The sequence below is a fragment of the Hemitrygon akajei genome, unplaced genomic scaffold (assembly GCF_048418815.1).
Source record: "Hemitrygon akajei unplaced genomic scaffold, sHemAka1.3 Scf000045, whole genome shotgun sequence".
In the NCBI taxonomy this organism is placed as follows: domain Eukaryota; kingdom Metazoa; phylum Chordata; class Chondrichthyes; order Myliobatiformes; family Dasyatidae; genus Hemitrygon; species Hemitrygon akajei.
Genome location: NW_027331931.1, coordinates 837,640 through 864,394, shown reverse-complemented (window position 1 = coordinate 864,394; position 26,755 = coordinate 837,640). Strand labels below are relative to the sequence as shown.

Sequence of the window (26,755 nt, the reverse complement as noted above, 5' to 3'; positions counted from 1 at the left end):
GGATCATTCCCTCCATGACTACCTGGTCCACACGTCCCTCCCCACAGATCTCCCACCTGGTACTTATCCCTGCAAGTGTAAGTTATACACCTACCCCTACACCTCCAATCTTACCACCATTCAGGTCCCCAAACAGTCCTCCCAGGTGAGGCAACACTTCACTTCTGAATCTGTTGGGGTCATCCATTGCATCCGGTGCTCCCGGTGCGGCCTCCGCTCCATGGGCGAGACCCGACGCAGATTGGGGGACCGCTTCGTCGAGCACCTCCGCACCGTCCGCCACAACAGACAGGATTTCCCGGTTGCCACCCACTTCAACTCTCCTTCACATTCTCATTTGGATATGTCCATACATGGTCTCCTCTACTGGCATGATGAGGAGCAATATCTCATATACCGTCCGGGTAGTCTCCAGCCCCTAGGTATGAATATCGAATTCTCCAACTTCCGGTAATTCCCTCCCTCCCTCCTCTACTGGCATGATGAGGAGCAATATCTCATATACCGTCTGGGTAGTCTCCAGCCCCTAGGTATGAATATCGAATTCTCCAATTTCTGGTAATTCCCTCCCTTTCCCTTCCCGCATCCCACTTTCACTCTGCCTCCTCTTCTAGCTACCTATCTTTCTTTATTTTTCAATCTTTTTATTAGTATTAAAAATATTATGAACAAAATACAATTGAGATATTAATAAAGGGATTACAAACATACAAATTCCCATTGCACGTGAAAGAATACATAAGCAATGAATACAGTATTAATAAGTTTTCCCGAAACATGAACCATATAGTATATATATAAACCAGATATATCTAGAAATTTCATAATATAATATAACATAATATAAAAAAGAAAAAAAATATCTATGCAAAGTTAACTAATCTACTAATCTAGCTCATATGTTTTGGTCATGTTCGCTTTTGAAAAAATATTGGAAAGATATTTTTGATATTATCTCTGCGGTACTCAACATCGATTTACAACCCCATCCTATTACCGCAATTTTTGGCTTACCGATGATGGACTTACTTCATTTATCTCCTTCCGCCTGTCGAATGATTGCTTTTCTCACTTTGATGGCTAGAAGATCTATTTTGTTGAATTGGAAGGAAATTAATCCTCCCACTGTATTTCACTGGCTTTCTCAAACTATGTTATGTTTAAATTTAGAAAAAATTAGAAGTGGTGTATTCGATACTTCTATTAAATTTGAAAAGATATGGAGACCATTTATTCAATACTTTCATTTGGTGAAATACGACCCTGTTCCAGGCTTATTGGTTTTATCAGCTTTAATCGTATTTATATTGAAAGGATCGGAGTTGACGACATTGATGTTTATGTATTCTTGTGATATATTATAAACAACCTTTTTTTTTCCTTTTTCTTTAGTTTTTTTTCTTTTTTTGTTTCCCTTTTTTTCCTTAGATACTAGATTAGTAGGTCTAGCTACCTATCACCTCTCATGATTCTGCCTTCTTCTACCCACCCACAGTGCTTTCCCCTTATATTCCTTCTTCAACTCTCCTGCCTATCCCGTCCATGCTTCCCCTCCCCGACCCCTTGATCTTTCCTCTGATTGGTTTTCCACCCTCCTCCCACATTGTTTATGGGGCCCCTGCCCCCTCCTTCTTCAGTCCTGTCGAAGGGTCTCGGCCCGAAACGTTGACTGCTCGTTTCAACGGATTCTGCCCGACCTGCTGAGTTCATCCAGCTTGTTTGTACGTGTTGATTTGACCATAGCATCTGCAGTATCTTTGTGTTTCCTGTATTCTGCTGTATGTTTTCGATGTTTCTATGCTTCTACTGATCACATTAATGTTCAATGTCAGACACCCAGTGACTGTAAACACAATCTCCCACAGTCTGGTACTTACCACAGTTTCTGTATTTTACACTCCGGCTTCCTCAGAGCCGCAGACACCAGTTTCACTCCTGAATCTCCCAGTTCATTCTGCCCAAGGCTAAACACAAACAAGTTGATGAACAGTGATTGAAACCATGGGTCTGAGGGAATTACTCTCACTGGGATATTTCAGGAAACATGAAACCCTTCAGTAAATCACTGATTGGAGTTCCGATCACTGTCAATGTCCCTCACTGCCCAGCTCCAGGGTATTGGCCGAATGCCAGTAATTTAGTCTGTCGGTGTGACCCTGTAAACTCCACATATTCTGTCTCATTCCCCGATGGTTAGAAAAGTGTTCCTGACATGAGAGGGTTGGGAGGGGCAGGGATGAAGGATGGGAGAAAGTCCCACAGTGAGGAAGATTTGTGAATGGGGAAATGTCGATGGGAGACGGTGGAAGAGACCCCACCTGAGGAAAAGGGATAGGGAGACAGAATCTGCAGGAGGAAGGGGGATGGGGATGAGAGGGTATGAAGGGGCAAGAGCGGGCGAGAGAGGGGAGAAAAGTCTCATAGCAGTATACGGATGGGAAAAGATAATCCAATCAGATGAGATCATCCAGAAATGGATCGTACGGGAGGTGTGGTCTGAACTGAGGCCCACAGTCGGGAGAGGAGATGCGCCCATTGGGTCTGGGTATCTGGTAGTGAGCACAGTCACACAGGTGGACTGATGGTTATAGTCACACACGGGGAAAGGCAGGGGAGGACAATCTGACAATGGTATTTCTTTACTTCTCACTGGGACAGTCTGCTGACGGTCTCTTGTCCCTCACCGGGAAGGGGGTGTGAATCTCTGACCCACCTGCTGCACTAAGTGTCGGTCTGGGTGTCAGTAACCGTGAGAAGGAACATTGTCAATGGACGTGTCACAGGCAGCGAGAAACACGGCCATTCCTGTGATTTACTACCATTAAACCAATGTTCATTGTTCACTGATCTGATGAAGTCTCCAACATCCCTTCACAAGGAACCACAGAACCCTCCTGTCCTTGGGGAATTACTGACTGATCTCCTGGTTATTTGTCACAATTCATCACAATCTGATTTGCTAGTTTTACCCAATTCCCTTTACATTGAACCAACACAATGGAACAGATTCACAATTCAGAGTGAGAGATAAATCAAGTTACCTCAACTCCTGGCACTTGTGCAGCCCGGGTCCCAGCCGCTGGATTCATTCACGCTGAATGTGGCAGTCCTCCAGGTTGAGGTGTTTTATTGTATCACAGAGTCCGATGACATGAGACAGGACTGCGCAGTCAATTGGAGTCAGTGTCATTTCACTGAATGAAAGTGTTTCCACAGATCCAAGTGCAGCCTGAGCCAGTCCACGATTCTGAGACTCAAACAGGTAGTGCAATGTGTTCAGGAGGCTCCTTTTACCAGCTTCACTCTCTGTGTTTCCACTCTGGCGTTTAACCTCCTCCTTCACCCAGTCAATCACCCGGCAGGTTGTCTGATGAGGAAATGGACCCAGAAACTCCTGCAGGCCCCGAGCTGTCATTGGGTTGGAGAGGCCAGCAACAAAACGGAGAAATACTTCAAATTGCCCATCTGTCGTGTTGTGGGCTTCAGTGAGGAATATCAGGATATCTCCGGGATGTGGATTCAGGAATTGTGCGACTGCAGCTACAAACTCTTGGATGGTGAGGTGTGGGAATGTGTACACCACGCTCCGGGCAGAATCCTCTCTCTCCAAAAGCTCCATCAGGAACCCGGACAGGAACTGGGAAGGCTGCAGATTGTACTTGATCAAATCTCCACCTGTAAAGACAATCTTCTTCTCGGACACTCCTCTGAAGGCCATCTGACCAACCCTGAGTAACACATCACGGGGGTTCTCAATCTCACGGCCGTGGTTTTTCAGGATGTTGTAAATATAGTAGGAGTACAGTTGGGTGATGGTCTTGGGAACTCGCTGCGGGTCTCTGACTCTTTGTTTGAAGAAGGGGCCCAGTGCCAGAGCGAGGATCCAGCAGTAGGAGGGGTTGTAGCTCATGGTGTACAGGATCTCGTTCTCCTTCACGTGTTTGAAAACAGCTGCTGCCACCATCTGATCTTCAAAATGCCTGATGAAATATTCCTTCCGTTTCTCACCAACAAATCCCATGATTTCAGCCCAGACACTGATCTCAGCCTTTTCCAATAAATGTAACGCAGCGGGGCGGCTGGTCACCAGCACTGAACACCCTGGGAGCAGCTTGCCCTGGATTAAACTGTACACAATGTCCGACACTTCACACCACCACTCGGGATCTGGGCACTGGTGCTTGGGTTCTGTATCTCTCAGACTGTTAGCAAAATCGATTCTGTGTTTGAATTCATCCAAACCGTCGAATATAAACAGCAATCCTTCTGGGTTCTTCCAGACCTCTCTCAGGATATTCCCAAAGTAAGGATACTGATCAACAATCAGATCCCTCAGGTTTATTCTGTTGTTAATGGAGTTTAAATCCCGAAATTTGAAACTGAAGACAAACTGGAATTGTTGATATATTTTCCCAGTGGCCCAGTCATGAACAATCTTTTGAACCATTGTTGTTTTCCCGATCCCTGGGTCTCCGGCCACTGCTGCCGAACTCCCAGATTGGGATTTACTTCGGGAAAAGCTGCTCTGGAACAGCTGATCCGTCCGGAGTTTTTCCAGGTGTCCACGGAGATGTTTTTCTCTCCACTCCTCGTGGTCTCTGCCTCTTGCCCGCAGCTCATGTTCCACCAGTCTCCGATCTCGAACAGAAGAAATGACCGTGAGCTCAGCGTATCGATCAAGCAGCTGGAAAACCTTCACCTTCTCCCTCATCAGGATCGTGTTCACTCTCAGTGTTTCAGTTTTTGCCCGCAGAGTCTCCTTGTGTTTCTGTTGAACATCTTCCATGGGAACAGACAGTGGACAAGCTGTTAGATGCCTCAACTCAGTACTCAGTATTTAAGCACACAAGCGTTAGCTCAAAGCTATTGCATTAACTGGATTCATCAATGGATGCTCGTACAGTAAATTTCATTAACAGACCCCTGACTGGACAGAGAGGCCTTGTCGAGATAAACACTAGATCATCACTTTTCCACATTAACTGTGCTGTAAAGGTGAGTATTACCCTGGTAGTTTACTGATCCCCGATTGTCTCGTACTGGACAAACACCCACTACTGCCACGGCTATCATTGTTCCTGTGGAAGAACTTTGAAAGTCCGATGTTGATGTGGTGCATGGAGATGTAGAAAAGGTTAGTGGGCATCCTCTCAGAGGAACTGGTCTGGGAATCACAGTTCCCCCTCCCACCATCATTAATTCAAATTGCAAAGTATATTTGTTCACTGGCACGTGCACTGTGGGTGGGTGATTGGGGGAGAAAATGTCAATAAAACTGTTCAGGAGGTTGAGACAGTCAGCATTTTGACACAAAACACAAACAATTCCCCCGTGCATCATCACAGATGCTGCTCAGCTCACTGAGTTCCTCCGGAAAATGGTTTGAGACGGCAGATCTGCAGTCTCGTGTCTCTTAAAGGGTATGTATTGTAAATTCTGAACAGATTGAAGATACACAAGTTTAAAAGAGAAGGTCAGCACAGATGCAGCACAGAAACTCAGATAAAGAACACAATGGAAAACACAATAAATATAAATACATACGATACAGGAGTCACTCTGACCTCAGGTGGTTCTGACAGAAAATTTTAAAACCGTGCTGGTGGTGGGGTGGGGGTTGTTAGTTGTGGAGGGGTGGCTTAGTCATTGGAGGTGTTGATCAGTCTTACTGCTTGAGAAAAGTAACTGATTTTGAGTCTGGTGGTCCTGCTGTGGATGCTACGTAGCTTCCTCCCTCATGGGAGAGGGGCAAACAGCCCATAGGCAGGATAGGTGGGATCCTTCCTCCCTCATGGGAGAGGGACAAACAGCCCATAGGCAGGATAGGTGGGATCCTTCCTCCCTCATGGGAGAGGGGCAAACAGCCCATAGGCAGGATAGGTGGGATCCTTTTTGATGCTGCTGGCCCCTTCCCGGAGTCTTTCTGTATATACGTCCCCGATGGAAGGTAGGCTGAGGGTGCCGGTGATGCGTTGGGCTGTTTGACTAGCCGTTGTAGAGCCTCCCAGTCCGTCACAGTTATGCAGCATGTTGGCCTGCCCTCTGCAGCTCCGCTGTTGACGGACGGGAGTGTAGATGTGAGTACAGGTCAGACAATGTCTGTGGAAATGGGAGATGCTACTGGTCTATGACTTTAAACACAAGTTTGAAAACCGTGCTCATTTAATGTCGGGTGGGGAAGAAGAGAGCAGAGACCGAGGAATTTTGGTAGCAGGTAGTTCAGGATTTCAGTTGTCACAGGTTCTGCATAGAACATAGAACAGCACAAAAATAGGCCCTTCGGCCCACAACGTTGGTGCCAGCATGATTCCACATTAAACTGTTTAAATGTTCTCCCCATTTTTCCGGGATTCCAATTAACCGAAGATTTTGTCTTCGAGAACGATTTTCCAAATCAGTAATTTTAACTTCATAACGATCCATCTGTTGGGTCGTCGAAGTTTGCTCTTCTTGCATTTTTTCGATTATACGATCCTTCTTACGAGCAGCTTCTTCAAGAGCCAAAATGCTTGCTTGTTGTTCATTTGATTCCCGTGAAAAGGTCAGGAACTTTTCTTCGAGTGATCTCAAACGATTGTCATACTGTGCAAATCTTCCAAGTAATTTTTTCTCCAATTCATCAAATCTAGCGTCTATAAACTTCACAATTGATTCTAAAGTTATCGGTTCTCTCGTCTGTTTCGGTTCTTTTGCTCTAGACATTTCAGCGGGTTGAGAGTAATTCAAATAGTTTTTTAAAAAATTCTATATGTTTAGACCCCTTTAAAATAAGTTTAAGGGGTGTTTGTAGGTTAAAAAAAACGTAAAAGGTTTGGAGCAAAGCCTAGATGCGGTTTACTCCATGAGCGCCATCTTGAGACTCGCACTATTGTTCCTTTTACCAAAATACATTACCATACATTTCCCAATACTGTATTCCATCTGCCACGTTTTGCCAATTCTTCTAATTTGTCTAAGTCTTGCTGCAATTCCTTTGCTTCCTCAGCTACCCCTTCACCTATCTTAGTATCATCTGCAAACTTTGCCACAGAGCCATCAATTCCATTATCAAAATCATTGAGAAACAATGTGAAAAGTAGCGGTCCCGATACTAACCTAGGAAAATCACTAATCATCAGCAGCAAACAGAAATGGCCCATTTTATTCCCACTCCCTGCCTCCTACCCTCAGGCCATTCCTCTATCCATGCCAGTAGCTCTCCAGTAACGCCATCGGATTGTATCTTGTTAAGCGGCCTCATGTGTGGCAACATATCAAACATCTTCTGAAAATCCACCCTGCTTGGTATTTACTCAACGAATTCTAGCAAATTTGTTAAGGAAGATTTCCCTTTATATAACCCATACGGACTTTGACTTATTTTATCATTAGTCTCCGAATCTCGAAACCTGAACACTCATAATTGAATTGACTTTATTTCTTACATCCGTCACATACATGAGGAGTAAAAATCTTTATGTTACGTCTCCATCTGAATGTGCAATGTGCAATCATTGTAATTTAAAATAATTTATAGACTCAACAGTTTCCCAATCACTTAGCTTAGGCTAAGTGACCTATAATTCCACAAACAAGAGAAAATCTGCAGATGCTGGAAATCCAAGCAACACACACAAAATGCTGGAGGAACTCAGCAGGCCAGGCAGCGTCAATGGAACAGTTGCCGTTTCAGGCCGAGATGCTTCGGCAGAACCAGAGACAAAAACATTTGAAAGGTGGCGGGGGCTGGGCAGAGAGAAATGCCAGACGATAGGTGAAACTTGGAGAGGAAAGAATGAAGCAAAGATCTAGAAAGTTGATTCTTGATAGAGACAGAAGGCCACGGAGAAAGAAAAAAAGTGGGGTGGGGGTTGCACCAGAGGGAGGCGACGGACAGGCAAGGAGATAACATGTGAGAAGTACGAGTGCATGGGGAACGGTGAAGGGGAGAGGAAGCTTTACTGGAAGTTTGAGAAATCGATATTCATGCCAGGAATTGGAGGCTACTCAAACGGAACATAAGTTGTTCCTCCTCCAACCTGAGTGTGGACTTATCCCGGCATTGGAGGAGGCTGACATATCGGAATGAGAATGGGAAGTGTAAATAAAACGGGTGGCTATTGGGAGATCCCGCTTGTTCTGGCGGACACAGTGTTGATGCTCGGCGAAACGGTCTCCCAATCTACGTCGGTCTCACCGAAATACAATAGGTCATACCGAGCTCATCTATGCCTCCGTCTGGTGCTTGCTCCATCCCTTTCTTTCCTTTCTTCCATGGCCTTCCGTCTCTTTCACTAACCAACTTCCCAACTCTTTGCTCATCACTCCCCCTCCAAGTCCCACCTATCGTCTGGCGTTTCTCTCTACCCTCCCAGACCGCCCTCCACCTTTCAAACCTACCCCTCAGCGTGTTTTCCCCAGTCACACCAAATGTTCTCGGCCCGAAAAGTTGACTGAACTTTCTCCACAAACGCTGCCTGGTTTGCTGAGTTTCTCTATCATTTTCTGTGTGTTAGCCTATAATTTCAATTTTTTTGCCTTCATCTCTTCATTGCTGCTTTTGTTGCCTTTCATCCGAAATCAATGAAATTTCCATTCACTTTTGCTACATTATATTGCGTTTCCTCTTCTTTTATGCAGACCCCTGCTGCCTCCTGAGGGGTCATTTACATTAATCTCCCTGATAAGACCTGATCTCACAATGTGTCTGGACCCTGTTAGGGAAGTGTGTGTTCTCACAGAGTTTCAGGTCCCTGTCAGGGGTGTGTGGGGTCTCACAATGTGTCAGACCCTGTCAGGGGTGTGTGGGGTCTCACAGTGTGTCAGGACCCTGCCAGGGATGTGTGGGGTCTCACAGTGTGTCAGGACCCTGTCTGGGATGTGTGGGGTCTCACAGTGTGTCAGGACCCTGTCAGGGACGTGTGGGGTCTCACAGTGTGTCAGGACCCTGTCAGGGGTGTGTGGGGTCTCACAATGTGTCAGGACCCTGTCAGGGGTGTGTGGGGTCTCACAGTGTGTCAGGACCCTGCCAGGGATGTGTGGGGTCTCACAGTGTGTCAGGACCCTGTCAGGGATGTGTGGGGTCTCACAGTGTGTCAGGACCCTGTCAGGTGTGTGTGGGGTCTCACAGTGTGTCAGGACCCTGTCAGGAGTGTGTGGGGTCTCACAGTGTGTCGGGACCCTGTCAGGGGTGTGTGGGGTCTCACAGTGTGTCAGGACCCTGTCAGGGGTGTGTGGGCTCTCACAGTGTGTCAGGCCCCGGACAGAGGCATTTGGGTCTCACAGTGTGTCAGGACCCTGCCAGAGACGTGTGGGGTCTCACAGTGTGTCAGGAACCTGTCAGTGGTGTATGGGGTCTCACAATGTCAGGACATGTGGTGTCTCCATTCAATGTATTCAGCTGTGATAGGGAGGGTAAGTAAAGTTTGATCATCGACATATTTACTTTAGAGAATGTGACCGTGGTGGAAATGATGCTCTTCAATAATCAGGGACTGTATCTGTTTCATATTCAGAAATGCTTGTGGGAATTTCACTGCTGTGTCTGTTCCCTGGGCAAACAACATGAGTAATAGTGACGAACAAGCTTGTAGCAATTTACCAATCCCTTGGTGCAGGGAAACTGAGGGGTTTCATGGACCGGGTGTGGACTGGAACAGCATTAACAGAGGTGACAGAGATGTGAGTAGTTTGTAAACTTCCTGATTGGTCTATCTCAGGTACCAAATTTAAATTATCGTCTTTGGCATTTGTTCTTGTAAATGAGGGAGACTGAACCAGGGTTCTCACCGAGATTTCTTATATTTATTTTAAGAGCTTTGAATAATCAGATAAATCATGGGCTACTGTAAGATTAATAATGTTCTGATATTTGCCTTTCCTACGCTCTCTCCTCTGTTAAATGTGCAGTTGAGTGATCCAACTCAGTCTGCGATGTTGAGGTCTTACAATCTCTGAGCCCATGCACTGCCCCGGGCTCCATTTTCACAGACATGATGGGCTTATGGATGTAGTGAGCTTCCCATCCAGACGGTCACAATTTGACTAATTGCAATATTATTTATAGATATTTTCAGTCCTTTTCACTTTCTTTGCCGCGATCCCACAACCCTCGGTTTCCCTGTCCTAATTCCCATCTCTCACCCTTCTACAGTGTCCATCACACAACACCGGCAGACAGGAATTTCAGCTTCTGTGGACTGAGCTGAGGAATATGTCCCCCAGTCTCACCCTCTCTAACACTGTAGCAGTGTTTGCACTAGGGAGTGCAGATGTGAACACAGTGGGGTTCATCTGCTGCTCTGTGGTTGAACAGACCAGTTGGGATGTTACCTGCTTTCCTAATTAAAGTGATGCTATTATTACTATTCTGTGACTGGAACTTCAGTGGACGTCCAACTCTAAGAAAAAATAATCTGCAGGATCTGAGGGAGTTTAGAAAATGGCTAAGGATGAGGCTGTTCAGGTGGGGGCAGTGGCTGACAAGAGAAGGTTTTGACTTTTTGGTGCGAAGAAATATAAGTTTTTCTCCATTCTCCAGATCGCCCCTTCTCCACTCAGACTCCGGTGGGATCTGTGGTTGCAGGCCCCAGAGCGGTGTGACCACTTTCCTCAAACTCGCCAGCTCTCTGCCTCTTTCCTCAAAATGTCCTGTGAAAACTCTCTCTCTAACAAAATGTTTCCCTGGATCTCACTGTGTTCTCTGTCACAGTGCCAGAATTTACCTGGTCAGATCCTTGTGGCTCAACAGCTGAACCTCCCTACGCAAATTACAACCGTTGGTGGAAACAGTGGTCAAGTTTCAACTTGATAAACTCTGCTTCAGCCCCATCTGGGCCATTGTGTACCGTTCCGATCGCCCCACTACCGGAGGGATGTTGAGGCTTTAGAGAGGGAGCAGAAGAGGTTTACCAGGATGCTGCCTGGTTCAGAGGGCATGTGCTGTCATGAGAGGCTGGAAATATTTTGATTTTCTCCAGATCATCAGAGGCCGAGAGGAGCTCTGGCACAGGTTTACAAGATTATCAGAGGCATAGATAGAGTGGACAGAGACAATCGGTTTCCCACAGTTGAAATATCTAGTACCAGGGGGAATACATTGAAAGAGAGAGAGTGTAGAAGGAAGGGGAATGTGAGGGGTAGGATTTTTAATCAGAGAGTCGTGGTTGCCTGGAACGCACTGCCCGGTAAGGTGGTAGAGTCAAACTATTAAAAGCATTTTAAGAGACATTTGGATAGGCACATAGATGTAAGGAGGATGGAGGCATATGGACATTGTGCAGGAAGGAGAGATTAGAGTTTGGGTATGTCTGATTTACTTCTCAGCTGTTTCGACACAATATTATTTGCCTAATGGCCTATTCCAGTGTTTTAATCTTCAATGTTCAATGCATGTTCACTTACCTTTCAGCTCACTGAGAATCTTCAGTAAACCTTGAGCGGGATTTGATGGATGGGAGGGATCACAACCTGTTTGAATTTAAACAGATTGAGGGAATGATGTGTAAAATTTTAAAGTGTACTTTATTCAATCCAAATTTGAATTAATCGCTGATATTATCTCACCATATATCTGCATTTCCTTCAGTATTTTGTCCAACATTGGAGCATCATTCCGCATTTTCACGAAGGTTTCCCACATCACCCTCCGGGCGCGGGACCCTTTCTCCATCACCAGGCTCAGGAGGAGTTTAGAACTGTCCGCCCTCTCTCCCTTATTAGCGAGATCAGAGATTTTCTGTGAAGAGTAACAGTGAACATATTGGGGACTGACAGATTCACACAGAAAATGAGAAGTAAATGATGTGCTCTGTAACGGGATCACACTGAGCAGTCACCCGGACGGGTGCTGATCCTGTCTGGACATGGACTGTACATTCTGAGTGCAGAGCACACGGAGGGACATTCACCGTGAACCTGGTCCACCAGTCAATGAGATCCTGGCTGGTCTGTGACCGCTTCATTGACGTGGCTCCAAATCCATAAATAATTCCTCACTGGATTCACAGTGTAAAACAGAAATCAGAAAATAACCGTCACAGATGAAGAAATAAAACAGGAGTTTTTTTTATGACGAAGTGAGCGGTCACAGAGAAGTTGCAGAAAAGATGATGACGCCAGTGTCCAACATGACAGCGGATTACTGGAGGATATGTGATACCTTTCCTTTGCCTTTTCCAGTGGAGGTTTATTCACACTGCAACATGGCAGTATTCCCCGATCTAAACCGCTTGCCGTTAGGAACTGTAACAGCATTATCTCCACCCAGACCAAAACACACTCAAGCTCCTGTGGCACCCATTGATGATGCCCCGGCTCTCACTGACATCCTGCCGTCACGCTGCACGGTCTTCCCAAACCGAAAGCTCCCGTCATATATCCATTTAATACTGTAAGCCCACACAACTCAACTCACTCTGAACATTGAGCAGCTACCCACCAGTCCGCGGGGTCTTTTCACCCCTTTCTATCACTGGTTCAGATTCACATGTTTGTGATTGTATGTACAGTATTTATTTCCCAGTTGTTCTTTTATCTAATTTAATATCTGATGAGTAGTGTTTCGACACCCATCAGTCCTGTGGTGTGTGAAAATTCAAACTCATTCTCTCTCCCACTCACCCGATGTTCCTCTCCGCTGAACTGATTCTCGGCCGTTAACGCCAGGCTCACTCCGTGCACCCCTCCTTCCATCGCCTGCTCCAGCCTGTCCCGGTAGAAGTCCGTTAACCGCAGCAGCTGGGAATCATTCCAGCTTGCCAGGAGCTCGGTGATCGCTGAGCTCGGACCTGTGAAAGACAATGAGGAGCATTAAAGAAATTACCGTACCTATACTGGGCAGTAACTTTCTCTCTGGAACCCCAAAATCACCAAACACAGTCCGAAATATATATATATATATATCGGGACGGGGAGGGGTGTAGTGAGGAATCGGCTTGGGCCGGAGGGTGGGGGGCGCAGGGCATGTAGGAGAGGGTATAGTTCAATCTGTCGAAGGCTGCTCTTTCTTGTCCCCGGGGATACACCTCACTGTTTGGAAAGGACTCTGTTTATTGCTGAGAATATAGTAACCCATCACAATCAGTCTCCAAGTACTGTCCATCACCACCGCTTTGCTCTGGGTTACTGTCTGCCTGCCTGGTCAACCCCTTCCTCAGCAAATCTCTGAAATTTTTTCACAAAATGCTGGAGGTACTCAGCTTGTCAGGCAGCATCTATGGAGGAGAATAAACAATTAAATTTTCGGGCCAACGCCCTTTATCGGACTGGAAATGAGGGGAAAGAAATCCTAAATATTGCCACATTACTTTCTATTCCTTGTGATCCTGACGCAAAACGTCGAATATTTATTCCTCTCCATGGATGCTGCCCGACCTGCTGAGTTCTGCCAATATCTTGTGTGTCTTTTTATTGGCCAAAACTTTTAGCATCAGCAAAATGTCTTGTCTTCTGGAGTAACTCGTTATTTAAATGTGCATCACAATCTGTTAGAGGAGCAGGAACAGACGGTAAATGTACTCCATCCACGTGTGACTGTGTTTCCCCCAGAGATGTTAACTCTCTCTCTCTCTCTCATCTGTCTGCTCGGTTTTCACAAATGTTTTGTGAATTGTCGATATTGAATTAAACACAGACGCAGAATCCGCAAAGTATTTAAAAATTAAAATAACTGCCCAACATACCCGTGTCCTTTCCCGATGTTGACGTCACTGGCTCTCCTTCACTGCTCGCAATTTGATCCATTTTGAGGACAGGTGTGATCAGTGTTTGCTGCTCTGTCACAAAAAAAATAACAAGAGGATCAAACAATAATTGGGGTTTAGAGGAGAACACAGTTTTGTTTTAAACTGAGGCAAACACTTCCAAATATCTTCGACCTGTCCACTGAAGACTTGACATGGCCTGGTCTACCTGTGCCCATCCACCCACAGTCACACAATGTCCATTTCCGCTCTCTCCATGGATTGTATACTGTGCAGGGATTCCCCGCGATATCTACTCGCTATATTGCTGGCAATTCCCTTTTAGGAACCAATCTTGTGTTTTGGATCGGGAGTGACGTGTCAATGAAATGGCAAGCCAGGTTGAGCAAACAGCGCCCACGGCATTGTTCCTCCAGGTGGCGCTGTGGTGAGTAATGGACAAGTGTTACAGCAGTGTGGGTTAAAACATTTCTGCTGCCCAATTTTACATCTATCCCTATCATCACTGAAGTCTATAAATTTCTCAGTCACACTTGATTTTCACCGTCTCCTTTCAGTTTAACATCGCCTGGCTTTGACACCAATGGTAATATATGGTTTGAGTCTATGTTGAAACACTCTGACATCCTGAACAATGCAATCTCAACCACAGCATCAGGACATCTTGACTGAACCACGATAGTTTCTCCGGCAGGACTTTAAAACCATTATTATCACTGAAAATCGGTCAAGATTTATTTGACCATATCACCTGGTTAGTATCAGATAGTTACATGGCACCTTGTTAAGCACAATGTAGACCCGCCATACATCCAAAACAGCTAGTTGGGAAAATAATCTTTGACATAAATAATATAAAATGCTGGGATTATTCAACAAGACAGACTGTATTTTCATATTTCAGGAGGAAAACCCTGTATCGGAGCTGAACCTGTGTGTAGGAGCCGTGTAACTGTTCTCTATCTGCAGTGTATTCTGCGTTGTGTATTTATGATGCTTTTTATGGTAACTTGTCGCATCAGTGGGGGTGTGGTAAATGTGAAGGGAATCAGTTACATTTTTGTGCTTTATTCCATGTGGTTCACATCTGGAGACTGAGGGATGTCATATCTTTTGTTATTATCCTACACGTTGAACCTACACTTGGGTACACTTCAGTTTCATCGCTTCAAGCTTGTTTGCTGATTGCTAATAAAGGATTGAATACATATCACTGACATTTGTAACAATCATCACTGGAGCTGAGGGGACGACATGCAAATATAACAAATCTGTGGGGTCGCCAGTAACGGCAACTTGGTTTGTTAGAATTCACCGCTATATTCTCAACAGATGTTTCTCAATCTGCCGATCATTTAAAGTATTCTGATGTACTTAGTGAATACTTTGCTTCGTTATTCATAAGTGAAAATGACCTTGGAAGTTGTGGAGATGACTTACATCTGACTGAGACGCTTGTGTGCATAGACTTCAACAAAGAGAATTGTTGAAGCTTTTGAAAGTCATAAAATTCGATAAGTCGCCGAACTGGATGAGATGTACCCAGGCTACTCTGGAAAGCGAGGGAGGAGATTGCTGATCCTCTGGCAATGATCTTTGCATCATCAATAGGGACAGGAAAAGTACCAGAGGCTTGGAAGATTGCAAACATTGTTCCCTTGTTGAAGAAAGGGAGTAGAGATAACACAGGAAATTATAGACCAGTGAGTCTGACTTCAGTTGTGGGCAAGTTTTGGAAAAGATCCTGAGAGGCAGGGTTTATGAGCATTTGGAGAGACATGGTCTGATTAGGGATTGTCAGCAAAGGTTTGCCGAGGGCAGGTCATGCCTTATGAACCTGATTGAATTCTTTGACGATGTAACAAAACACATTGATGAAGGTAGAGCAGTGGAAGTACTGTATGTGCATTTCAGGAAGAGGTTAGCTAAGGCTCCCCTTGGAAAGCTCATTCGGAAAAGAAGGAGGTATGGATCCAAGGCGACATTGCTTTGTGGATCCAGAACTGGCATGCCCACAGAAGGCAAAGTGCCGTTGTAGATGGTTCAAATTCTGCATGGATGATGGTGACTAATAGTGTTCCGTTGGGATCTGTTCTGGGAACCCTTCTCTTTGTGATTTTTACAAATGACCTGGATGAGGAAGTTGAAGAATGGGTTAGTAGGTTTGCTGATGACACAAATGTTGAGAGTGTTGTGGATCGTCTGCAGGGTTGTCAGATGTTACAGTGCAACATCGATAGGATGCAGAACTGGGCAGAGAATTGGCAGATAGACTTCAATACTGACAGGTATGAAATGGTTAATTTCGGTAGGTCAAATTTGAAGACAGAATATAATATTAATGGTCGGACTTTTGGCAATGTGGAGGATCAGTGAGATCTTGAGGTCTGTGTCGATAGAACACTCAAAGCTGCTGCCCAAGTTGACAGTATTGTTAAGAAAGCATATGGTGTGTTGGCATTCATCAGTCATGGGATTGAGTTCAAGAGTGAGAGGTAATGTTACAGCTATACAAGACCTTGATTAGATTCCACCTGGGAGTACAGTGTTCAGTTCTGGTCACCTCACGACAGGAAACGAAATGGATGCTATAGAGAGCGCGCAGAAGACATTTACAAGGATGCTGTCTGGATTGGGGACCGTGCCTGATGAGAATAGTTTGAGTGAACTTCAATCCATCGCCCTTCCAGACTCCTTGGAGAGGAAGAGCGGCATTAAATAAATTAGCTTTTTGGATCTTTCCCAGGAGTTAGGGTGGTAAACATCTGACGGGGTCTACGGAGGGAACTCCTTAATGAAAAAGCTCATATCCCGATTGGTTGGTATGCTAAAATGCCACTTGCTGTCACCAATGAGAGACAAGTAAATCTCACGTCACTTTAAGAGAGATACCGGGCACGCGCAGAATGCTTAAATCGTCTCAACGTCAGCCCGGGAGCGCGAGCATGACGAAGCTCCGCGAGAGGGCGCGCGTGGCAGAGTGGGCGGGGCGGTTAGCTCGTTCGCCTGGTAGACAGGGATACTGTAGAGCCAGGAACAGAGAACAGGGAGCGAATGAGTCATGGTCGATCCGCAACCCGCTGGGGTTCAACATTAACGCACAAATCTCGATGTATATTGTTAATCAATGTAGTGTTTCTTTTCAGTTCCACAATATAATTAATATGCAGAAATTATATTGTCTTACACTAATTGAACTGTCAGAACTTTTCTAGTCAACACAACAAATGCATAAGTGGACCACTCGGCTGATCTGATTTAAACTTTCGTTACACATTCCCCCATGTTCATCTCGATAACACTTCAACCCCATTCTTTATAAAGAAACTGGGATTTGAATGGTATCACAGGCTTTAATTTCAGTGTTCAGTGAGTAGAAAGAGTTCCTAACTCCTGCAATTAACACTGGCAAAAAAATAGGAGGGTGGGAGGGGGAGTGGGGAGGCGAGCGGAAGCTTTTGCTGCTTTTCACTACATGATGCCCAGTCCACAGCCAGTCTCTCTGGACATTGGATATATCTTAATATCAACAGCTTCATCATGTGACCCAACACGCTGCTTTCCAGCCGAAATCACTGAGTTTAAACCGATTCCTGCAGCTCCAGTAGTCCTGGCTGCAAGGACATTCGTGCACCTCAAGTACAGGTATAACCCATGGTACAGGGTCAAATGGGAACATTGCAAAACCTATTTCCGCTTAATCATAGATTCATAGGTTCTGACAATTTGTTAGTAGAAAAGTACTTGATGACGACAGGGTATGTAAATGTAAATTATTGGTTGGCATCTGCTAGTTTAGACTGAATGAAATGTGGTGCTGGGACATTTGGCTTCGAGAGGGTTTGCTCTTAGCAGAGGCCTGCACGGCGATATACTCGAGGACAAGTATATCATTGCAGCTTGCAATAGACAGAGGAGTCAATGACATGTTGCTGTAGTTCATGGTGATTCCACATTTCTGCAATAACTATAACAGGAAACAAATGCGGCGTCTTACAAAGGGAGGACATTCTCAACGCGTTTTGAGATTATTATGACATAACACAACAAGCAAGGAAACATCAGGAGTGACACGTTTGAAATGAGCAAACAATATGAGGAAGATGCGTGGCTTCACAGAACTGATGCTGACAGCACATTGGCAGATCTGGAATGATTGCAACTGGCATAACTGGCACTTCTAGGTTTATTCAGTCTCTCTCCAGCTATTTCCTATCTTCCTTGGTACAGAAATGTAATGTCTAAAGGACCAGTGTTTGGGTAAATGAGACTCACCAAACTTTCTCCTGACTGAATCAATGGAAACTCCGATTCAGAAGGGTTCTCTCGAATTGGTTCTCTCAGTCCTCGGGCTGGTTTCCTTGTTGCTTTTCCCTTGTCTTCAGTTGTGGTTTGCTTCCAGTTGTGTGCTTTTCTTCCAATAAATCGCTCATCGCAGGTCTAACTTTACCCAGAGAAATAATGAAGTATGTTACTAAAACAAACGAGAACAAAGCATTAATCTGAAATTTAAATCTGGAACGCATATGTCTTGATCAGAGTGAAGAAATCTGTAACTTCCCCTCACTCTTTACAAAGCCTGACATGGGATACAAAAGAACAGACACAAGATGCTGGAGGAACTCATCAGGCCAGGCAGCATCTGTATGTCGACGCTACTCTCTTCCATTGACACTGCCCGGCCTGCTCGGTTAGTCCACCATTTTGTGTGTATTGCTTGGATTTCCAGCATCTGAAGATTTTCTATTGTTTGTGATGGGATACAAGGAAGTCATCGTTCAGTCATGGTATAAGATACAAGTCATAATATGTAAGAGTAGAATTAGGTGATTCGGTCATTCTAGTCTGCTCCATAATCAATCATGAAGGATTATTTTTCCAACACCGTCTTCTTGCTTCCTGCTATAATTCTCAACCTATTTAGCAATCCAGAACATGAATATACCCAACGATAGTCTCCACCACTGTTTGTGGTGACAAATTCCACAGATCAAACAACCTTTGGCTGAAGTAATTGCTTTAATCTCAGTATTAAAGTAAAGCTTTATTCTGAGGCTGCACGCTCAGTTCCCAGACTCTCCGTCAAATCCAGACACCCTCTTCATTTCCAATGTATCCAGACTTGTTGTTATTCTGTTGGCGTAAATAATCACTCCCGCCCCAACCTCACCCCCCCAACAACCCTAGATTTTGTGGGGGGGGGGGTTGATTTACTTTTCAGCTGGTCTGGCACAGCATTGTGGCCGAAGGGCCTATTCCTGTGATGTACTGTTCCATGTTCTGTTCCATCTTCAGCATCTTGAGTTTCTGTTTGACTTCCACTGGCAAATAAACAGGTGAGAGTGAGGGGGAACTTCCAAACGTGAATTGAATTCTGAAACCCCGGTCTATGTCTACTGGTGCGTATTTTCTCACAGCTTCTCCCTGTGAGCGATGGAATGGGAACTCATTCTCTGCTTTGCTTCCAAAGGAACTATAGAATCAAACATCTGAGTACAGAACAGAAATACTCGCTCAACATCTCATAAACCCGGTCAACTTGATCCCCTGATTCATTTTGTCTGGGTCAAAACATGCGTGGTATCCCAAGATCCAACCTCAGAGGGTCACATCCCGAACATCTTTTCCACATCTCACACTAGGTGTTCCCACATCTCACAATGAGAGATTCACGCTACCAATATCCAGCCACCGGAGACGTCTGCTCCATTGCAGAAGGAGGAACATCCAGCCGCATCTGTAAAAGCACCAACATAGACCGAAGCCCAGACAGTGACAGTTCCATATTCCTGGAGACCACATCCCTAGATTACATCGCAAGCACCAACTCTCCCAGGGCTCTTTGATGCCGGTAATATGAGACAGTGTCTCAGCGAATCCCAGTTCAAAAACTTACACTCCCACACCAACCCGTGACACAACTGGAGCCTGATGATCCTTGGTCTGGACAGGGATCCGACGGGAAACATGGACATTCGGTCGCAAAGAGGGTGCTGATACATTTCAAATTTCCTCCACAGTTACATTGAACACATTGTTCATTATTTTATTGTTGAGTGCGGTGTAGCCCAGGCCAATTAGCCGGCACTTTCCCCGTCGTGTAACAGGAACAATATGTTCTAAATGTAAAGTTGGGAATATAGCACTGGAAACTCAGTACAAGACCTTTTATTTTGTTTCTTTTGATGAAGAAACGATTGACTAACTGCAAGGTGTTTGACACCCAGAACAAAATTGCCTAAATACAATCCCTACAATCTTCTTCATTCCATCCCGGACAGTAAATGCTCAAAGCATCCTCGTATCTGAGGCCACTCTCTCCCCGCTGAGAGTCAGCAACCAGAGAGCGATAAACGTGTTCAACACTCTCTGCAGCTCTGGTGAGCTGTTGCCTTGGTGATGGAGGAAGTGCCTCGCAAAGATAACCGAGCGGGGAAATAACAAACTCAGTGTGACACGTTCTCGATTTCATTGTGACAAATATGAACTGACCATTCAGCCATTTTGTAATGTTGATACTAAAATTCCAGTGGTTGTATTTACCCTTTCGAGTTGCATTCAGTAAATCTCATTGTGGTTCCTGCTCTACTACACTCTCAGCAGTGCAGACGCTGGTCTAAAATAAAAACACATTGTTGGATACGACCCGTCTGCAACAAATGTCGATTATGTGTAGAAGTTTCAATTTAGATTCATAGAGCCTTTAAAGCACAAAAAGAGGACTGTTAGCCCAGCCAGTCCGTGCCATGTTCGGTGTGGTCGCATCCCCCTGCACCCAGACCACAGCCCTGTATACCTCCCTCATCCATGTACCTACCCAAACATCACAATCAAACCTTCATCTCTCACTTCTGCTGGGAGCTAGTTCCACATTCGCACCACCCACTGAGTGAAGTAGTTCCCCCTCAGATTCCCCTTAAATGTGTCACTTTTTGCTCTAAGTCCATGACCTTACCCAACCTGAGGGGGAAAATGCCTACTTGCATTCACCCTATTTATACTATCATAGATTTCTACATCTCTAGCAGGGTTTTCCAACCTGGTGTCCATGGAACCTTCCTTTAATTGCACGGGCAAATGGCATAAAGAGTTGGAATCCTGCTAGGATACCCCCTCATTTCCCTGTATTCCAGGTAATCAGGTTCTAACCTGTTCAACCTATCACTCTAATTATTTCCTGAAATACCAGCAATGTCCGTGCAATTTTCCCGGCACTCTTTCACGCTTAGCGATATCTATCCTCCCAGTAACTGACCGGAACTGCACACAATTCTGCATATTCTGGAATCACGGTGTCTTTTAGAACTCTGGCATTAATATCCCAGCCCCTCTTCGTAATAGCCTGCGTTATAAAGGTCAATATGCCCAAAACTCTCTTTACGACTCTGGTGCTACCTTAAACATCTGTAACATCCACGCCGGGACAATCAGGCTCAAAGCAGCTATTTTTCCCAAGCAGCAAGCGGGATCAACACCTCTACTCACTAACCCACCATCCACACTCCACCCACTACTGGTTTAAAATTTCAGGTTCTAGACACTCCTGTGCCTAAAGTAACTTTATGGACAGACAATCAATATCATTCTCAGTATGTCCAGGCTCTCCTCTGCCTTTACAGACAGACAATCAATGTCACAGACCAGAACATTGTGCAATATTGCAAAGGAAGAATGGCTGAATGAAAAATGCAATGAAGTGGAATGACGTATTAACAACAGCTAAGAAATGCACCAGAAAATTAAGAAAGTTACTGGCATTAAGAAAACCTCGTCTACAGGATGCATAGGATCAGCAGACGGATCCATCCAAACAGATCCAGATAAAATATGTGAGAGGTGGATTCAGTATGTAGAGCAGCTATTTTGAGATAATAGAGGAGAACCCCCAAGTATTAAACATCCTAATTCTGGCCCACTTATTACCAAAGAAGAAATAACTAAAGCAATGAAAATTATGAAACAAGGTAAAGCCACCGGATCTGATGGAATTTCAGTGGAAATGATACAAGCCCCAGAAGATCTGGGCATAGATATTTATTTTGAAGAGTTTAATGGCATTTATGAGTTTGGTGTATTGCCTGACGATCTCTTGAAATCAGTATTTATAACTCTGCCTAAAATTCCTGGAACTATTGACTGCGAAAATTATAGAACAATCAGTCTGATGAGTCACATTATAAAGCTTTTGTTGAGAATTGTTATCAGTCAAATTAAAAACAAGTTAAGGTTTAAATCTTCTAAAGTTCAATATGGGTTTATGGAGGATAGTGGATCTAGCAACGCAATTTTCATCCTGCGAATACTTTCAGAAAAGGCAACTGAATAATCAGAATGATGTCTTTTTTATATTTTATTGATTTCACTAAAACATTCGACAAAGTGCAACATGAAAAATTATTTCAAATTCTTACTGAATTAAACATTGACGGAAGGGACCAATTACCGCTTCAAAATTTATATTGGAATCGAATAGTGGAGGTAAAAATTGATGATAATATAAGCAGTTAGACCAAAATGCGTTGCCTCACTGAAATTATTTAATATCTATAGTGAAATGATTCTCAGACAAACAAAAGACCTGAATAGGAATAATTTTGGAGGTGTTTACATCAACAATATAAGATACCACCCTAATAGCATGTGCTGCAGAAGACCCACAAATCCCCCTGGACAAAGTAGTACAAACAAGTGCAGATTTTGGTCTAACCAAATTAGATTTTGGAAAAAAAAATCCAAATATATGGTAATATCAAAAGAGCAGGATACTTCCAACCGCCTGAGATTTCAGCTTCACTGCAGTCTGAGAAAATTCTGATCCCAGCTGTCGAATTACCAAACTGGACTGAGACCCGTCTACTGTCAGTTCCATATCCTCAGAATCACCAGCCCAATATCATCACCCATACAAAGACGCTTTGGTGCCGGCAATTTGCCGTGGTGTTCCTGCCATTTCCGATTCACAAACTAACGTGGAATTGGAACCTAATGACCCTCTGCCGGGGTCGGTGCTCAGGCTGGTTCCCCGGTCTGTATAGAGGATGCGGATACACTTCAGCCTGATCCCAGCAGCTAAACTGAGCACATTTGTTCACAATCTTCCTGCCGTGTGGGATCTTGCCCAGCACAGCTGACTGCCATGTTTCCTGCAGTGTAACAGGAACAAAATGTAAAATTATAAAGTAGAAAATTATGGGAACTCAATTCATCAGATTACATCTCTGAAAGGACAAATGGTGGAAGACCCAGTTCCAGAACTGAGAATGTCCAAGATGCTGCCAATCTGCTGAGCGTTTCCAGTATTTTCACCTCCTTACTTTAAATTTCCTGCAACTGTGGTATTTTCTACCTGTAGAACTTCTTCTTTATTTTAGTGCACAGATAGTAACTGATTGCCACCCTGAACTATAAATGCCACCCCACCCCAACCACTCTGTTAGTTCTGAGTTCATTCTGACCCTGGTGTAACACATTCCATACAGTCAATGCTCACAGCATCCTTTCCTCCCACTATCATTCTGTTACATTTGCTCCCGAGGCCACTGTCTCTACGCTGAGAGGCGGTGACCACAGAGCGATAAAAACTGCAACACTTGCTGCAGCTCTGACGGGCCGTTACCCTGGAAACAGAGGAAATGGCTCACCAAAAGTAACCAAAGGAGGAAGTAACAAGCTCAACATCAGATGCTATGAGTTCCATTATGACAAAGATTAACACTGCAGCCAGTTTGTAACAGTGAACCAAAAATTGAAATGGCTGATTTTACCCTGCTACATGCTGTATTCAATTGATCAATAAAGTATGTCTGTCTGTCTGGTAGTCCTAGCTATAAAAAAAAAAAACACTCTGAAAAAAATGCAAAACAAAAATTCAGAATGAAGACAAAGTTTGAAAGAGAGATTGCTGAAATATATCATTGCACCAATGGGATACAGACTGGACAGAGGTTGAACAAGATGGTCGATGTATAGCATTGAGGTGGTGGGATACAGGCTGGGCTAAGGTTGAAGAAGATGGTTGATTAGGGGCGATCTCTGATGGTCCTCCAGCTACACAGATTCTGAAATAATAGTACGCACTAGCAGGTAACGGATTCCAATATAACAAAGCGAAAACAAACCGTAAGAACTTTGGTATATGCCCTTTTCTACTCTACACACTTTATCAATGCACCGCAGAAAGTATCCCATCCCGATACTTCACATCTTCATACGGCTACTGCTCTTCCTGTAACTGAATGAAATAGCGGAGAACTGTGGACACAGCTGAGCACATCGCAGAAACCAACCTCCCCTCCATGGATTCTGTCTGCACTTCCCACTGACTCAGTAAAGCAGCCAACATAATGAAAGATCCCCACAACCCTGGACAATCTCACTTCTCACCCTTCTCTCAGGTCGAAAACAAAATAAAATGGAAACATACCACCAGTTTCAAGGACAGTTTCCATTCTGCAGTAAGAAGCGAACTGCATGCTCCCCAATGTAATGAGATGGACCCCTGGCCTAACAGTCTAACAAGACCTTGCATCACATATCTACCTGCACTGCAGTTTCTCTGTAACCAGAATGAGTTACATTGAGAATTGTTACATTCTGTTTTTGTTTTACCTTATATCACCTCAATGTATTGTTATAATGTGTTGATCTGTGTGGATGACACCAAAGACAATATTTCACTGTACATCAGTACATATAAAAAATAAAGATTCCCCATTTTAATCGTGGGGAAATATTAAACAGCTCCTTTGGAAATACTGGAAGGAGTGTACACATTTCCGAAAATCCCAGATACATGGAAAAAAACCTTAATTCGCCCATTAATTGGGCCACGCATCGGGAAACATTGGCTGCATGCCATCAAGTCGCAGAAATGGAAGAGAGGACGTGAGCGATCTGAATCTCACTGTCCTGTCTGAACGGGGGAAAGATGGAGCTACTCATACTCGTGGAGGAGTCTCCCGAGGGTGCCATTGCTCCGTTTAACCCTCGCTGTCTGCAATGACACAACGGGCCGAACGCCCATTTCCATTCTGCTGGGAAAAAAGTAATACCATTATCGACCCCAGGCATCGATCCGGATGAAGTTTGGATTCGATATCGGGCCGGGTGATGGAGGTAAAGTTCCCCAGGTACATCTTAATGGATGGGTTAAGTCTCGGCATCACCACCTCATCCCACTCCTGGGACCAGAACACCAGGGGCTGAGCGGCGGCTCACCTCAGGCGGTTCGGTGTGAAGGTCCCATAAGCCGGACTGACCACGACAGGTTGTTTCCAGGATCCGGGACGAGGCCGCCAGTTCGAGGAAGTTAACGGGACTCTCTGCCCAACATGAGGTACCCCGCCCCCGAGATCGGTTTCAGTACTCACCGATGTGAAATTGTCGGTTGCGGTCAACCCTAGTGACTGGCCTCAATACTGACCGGTGAGAACTTGATCAATTTGTCCCGCAGACAGCGATCGGTCCACCCGCTCCCAGCCAACCATCCGCTTCAACAGAGAACGGAAAGAAAACCCCGCCTATCCGGAGACTGTGAGAGCGGGGGCGGGGCGTCGGAAGCGAAAACCTGAGATGCTGCAGATCTGCGTTTGAAATGAGAGCGAGACACCGATTCTGGTGACGGTGGAGGGTCTCCCGTCTGAACCGGCGACTCTGCTCCTCGCCCCTCCTACCTGCTGCATTTTACACGTTATTTCATATGTACATGAGCTACATTTTTAATGTTTCCCTCTGCATCTTCCCCGTCGCCATCGCTCCACCTCCCGGTTCTCAGAGTTACGGGTTCGATTCCCATCCCGGTCCGACACACAATTCCCACCTGAACAAGGGAGGGGAAAGAGGCGAGCAGGCAGATGATAGGTGGTCAAGTCATGGGCTGGTCAAGGGCTGGAGATGAAAGAATCGGGGTGTTATTAACAGGAGAAAGGGAAAGCGGGGAGCCGGGGGGAAGTAATAGGCTGGTGAGCACAAATGAAAGTTCAGAGTGGGAAATAGAGAAGTGGGTGGGGGGCGGAACTTGTTTACTGAAAGGAGAATTCAATATTCATTTAATCAGGTTGGAGGGTACCCGGATGGAATATAAAGTGTTGTTCCTCCACCCTGAGGGCGGTCTCATCTTGGCACAAGAGGAGGCCATTGATCGAGACGTCGGAATGGGAATCAGAATTAAAATGTTTGGCCACTGCAAAGTCTCCCTTGTGGGAGATGAATCAGAGATGCTCGACAAAACGGTCTTCCAATTTATGGCGGGTCTCACCAGTGTGAAGGAGGCCGCATCGGGAGCACCGGACACAATGGATGACCCCAGCCGATTCGCAGGTGAAGTGTTGCCTCACCTGGAAGGACTGTTTGTGTCTGAATGGAGGCGAGGGAGGGGGTGGACGGGTAGGTGTAGCACTTACGCCGTATGCAGGGATAAGTGTCTGGAGGAAGATTAGTGAGGAGGGATGAATGAACAAGGGGATTGTGGAGGGAGTGATCCCTGTTGACACCTGTTTGTGACATCCTAAACAGATTTGCATGAATGCAATCCCTACATTCATTAGTTATCTCTCTATTGCAACATAAACATCATATATTCCATACAGTGAATGCTCAAGGCATCCGGGCCTCCACACCGGCTCCTGAGGCCACTGAGGGGCAGTGACCAGAGAGCGATAAAAATGTTCAACACTCTGTAGCTCTGCTGGGCTGTTACCCTGGTGATGGAGGAAGTGGCTCAGCAGAACTAACTGAAAATAGGAAATAAGGAATTCAACCTCACATGCTTTGAGTTTCATCATGACAAATATGAATACTGAGCTCTCAGCCATTTTTTAATGGGGAAGCTTAAATTCCAGTGGCCGTTTTAATGCTGTCTCGAGTTGCATCCTGTAAATCTGTTAGTAGCTTCATCTCTACAGAACTTCCAGCAGTGCAGAAGCTGGTCCAAAATCAAAACACATTGTTGGATGCGGCCTTTCTGTTCCAAATGTCTTCAATAGGGTATTTACAAAGGACATCATACAATACATTGTGGTGAGAACCAGTAAGTGTCCTTCTTGGTTCATTTAAGTGGTTAAAATTCCATTATA

The 26,755-nt window shown here is 45.0% G+C and overlaps 1 protein-coding gene across 1 annotated transcript in view; it reads right to left on the bottom strand.

The window, feature by feature from the left end:
* The window catches only part of LOC140720570 (NACHT, LRR and PYD domains-containing protein 3-like), a 395,705-nt gene that overhangs the window by 5,671 nt on the left and 363,279 nt on the right, over nt 1-26,755 (bottom strand). The window contains exons 3-8 of the mRNA XM_073035407.1: nt 13,662-13,754; nt 12,601-12,767; nt 11,545-11,716; nt 11,383-11,448; nt 3,042-4,779; nt 1,878-1,964 (exon numbers count right to left, since the gene is read on the bottom strand). Coding sequence (XP_072891508.1) covers nt 3,086-4,779; nt 11,383-11,448; nt 11,545-11,716; nt 12,601-12,767; nt 13,662-13,754 — 2,192 coding nt within the window. The 3' untranslated portion in view covers nt 1,878-1,964; nt 3,042-3,085. The remainder of the gene's footprint in view (nt 1-1,877; nt 1,965-3,041; nt 4,780-11,382; nt 11,449-11,544; nt 11,717-12,600; nt 12,768-13,661; nt 13,755-26,755) is intronic.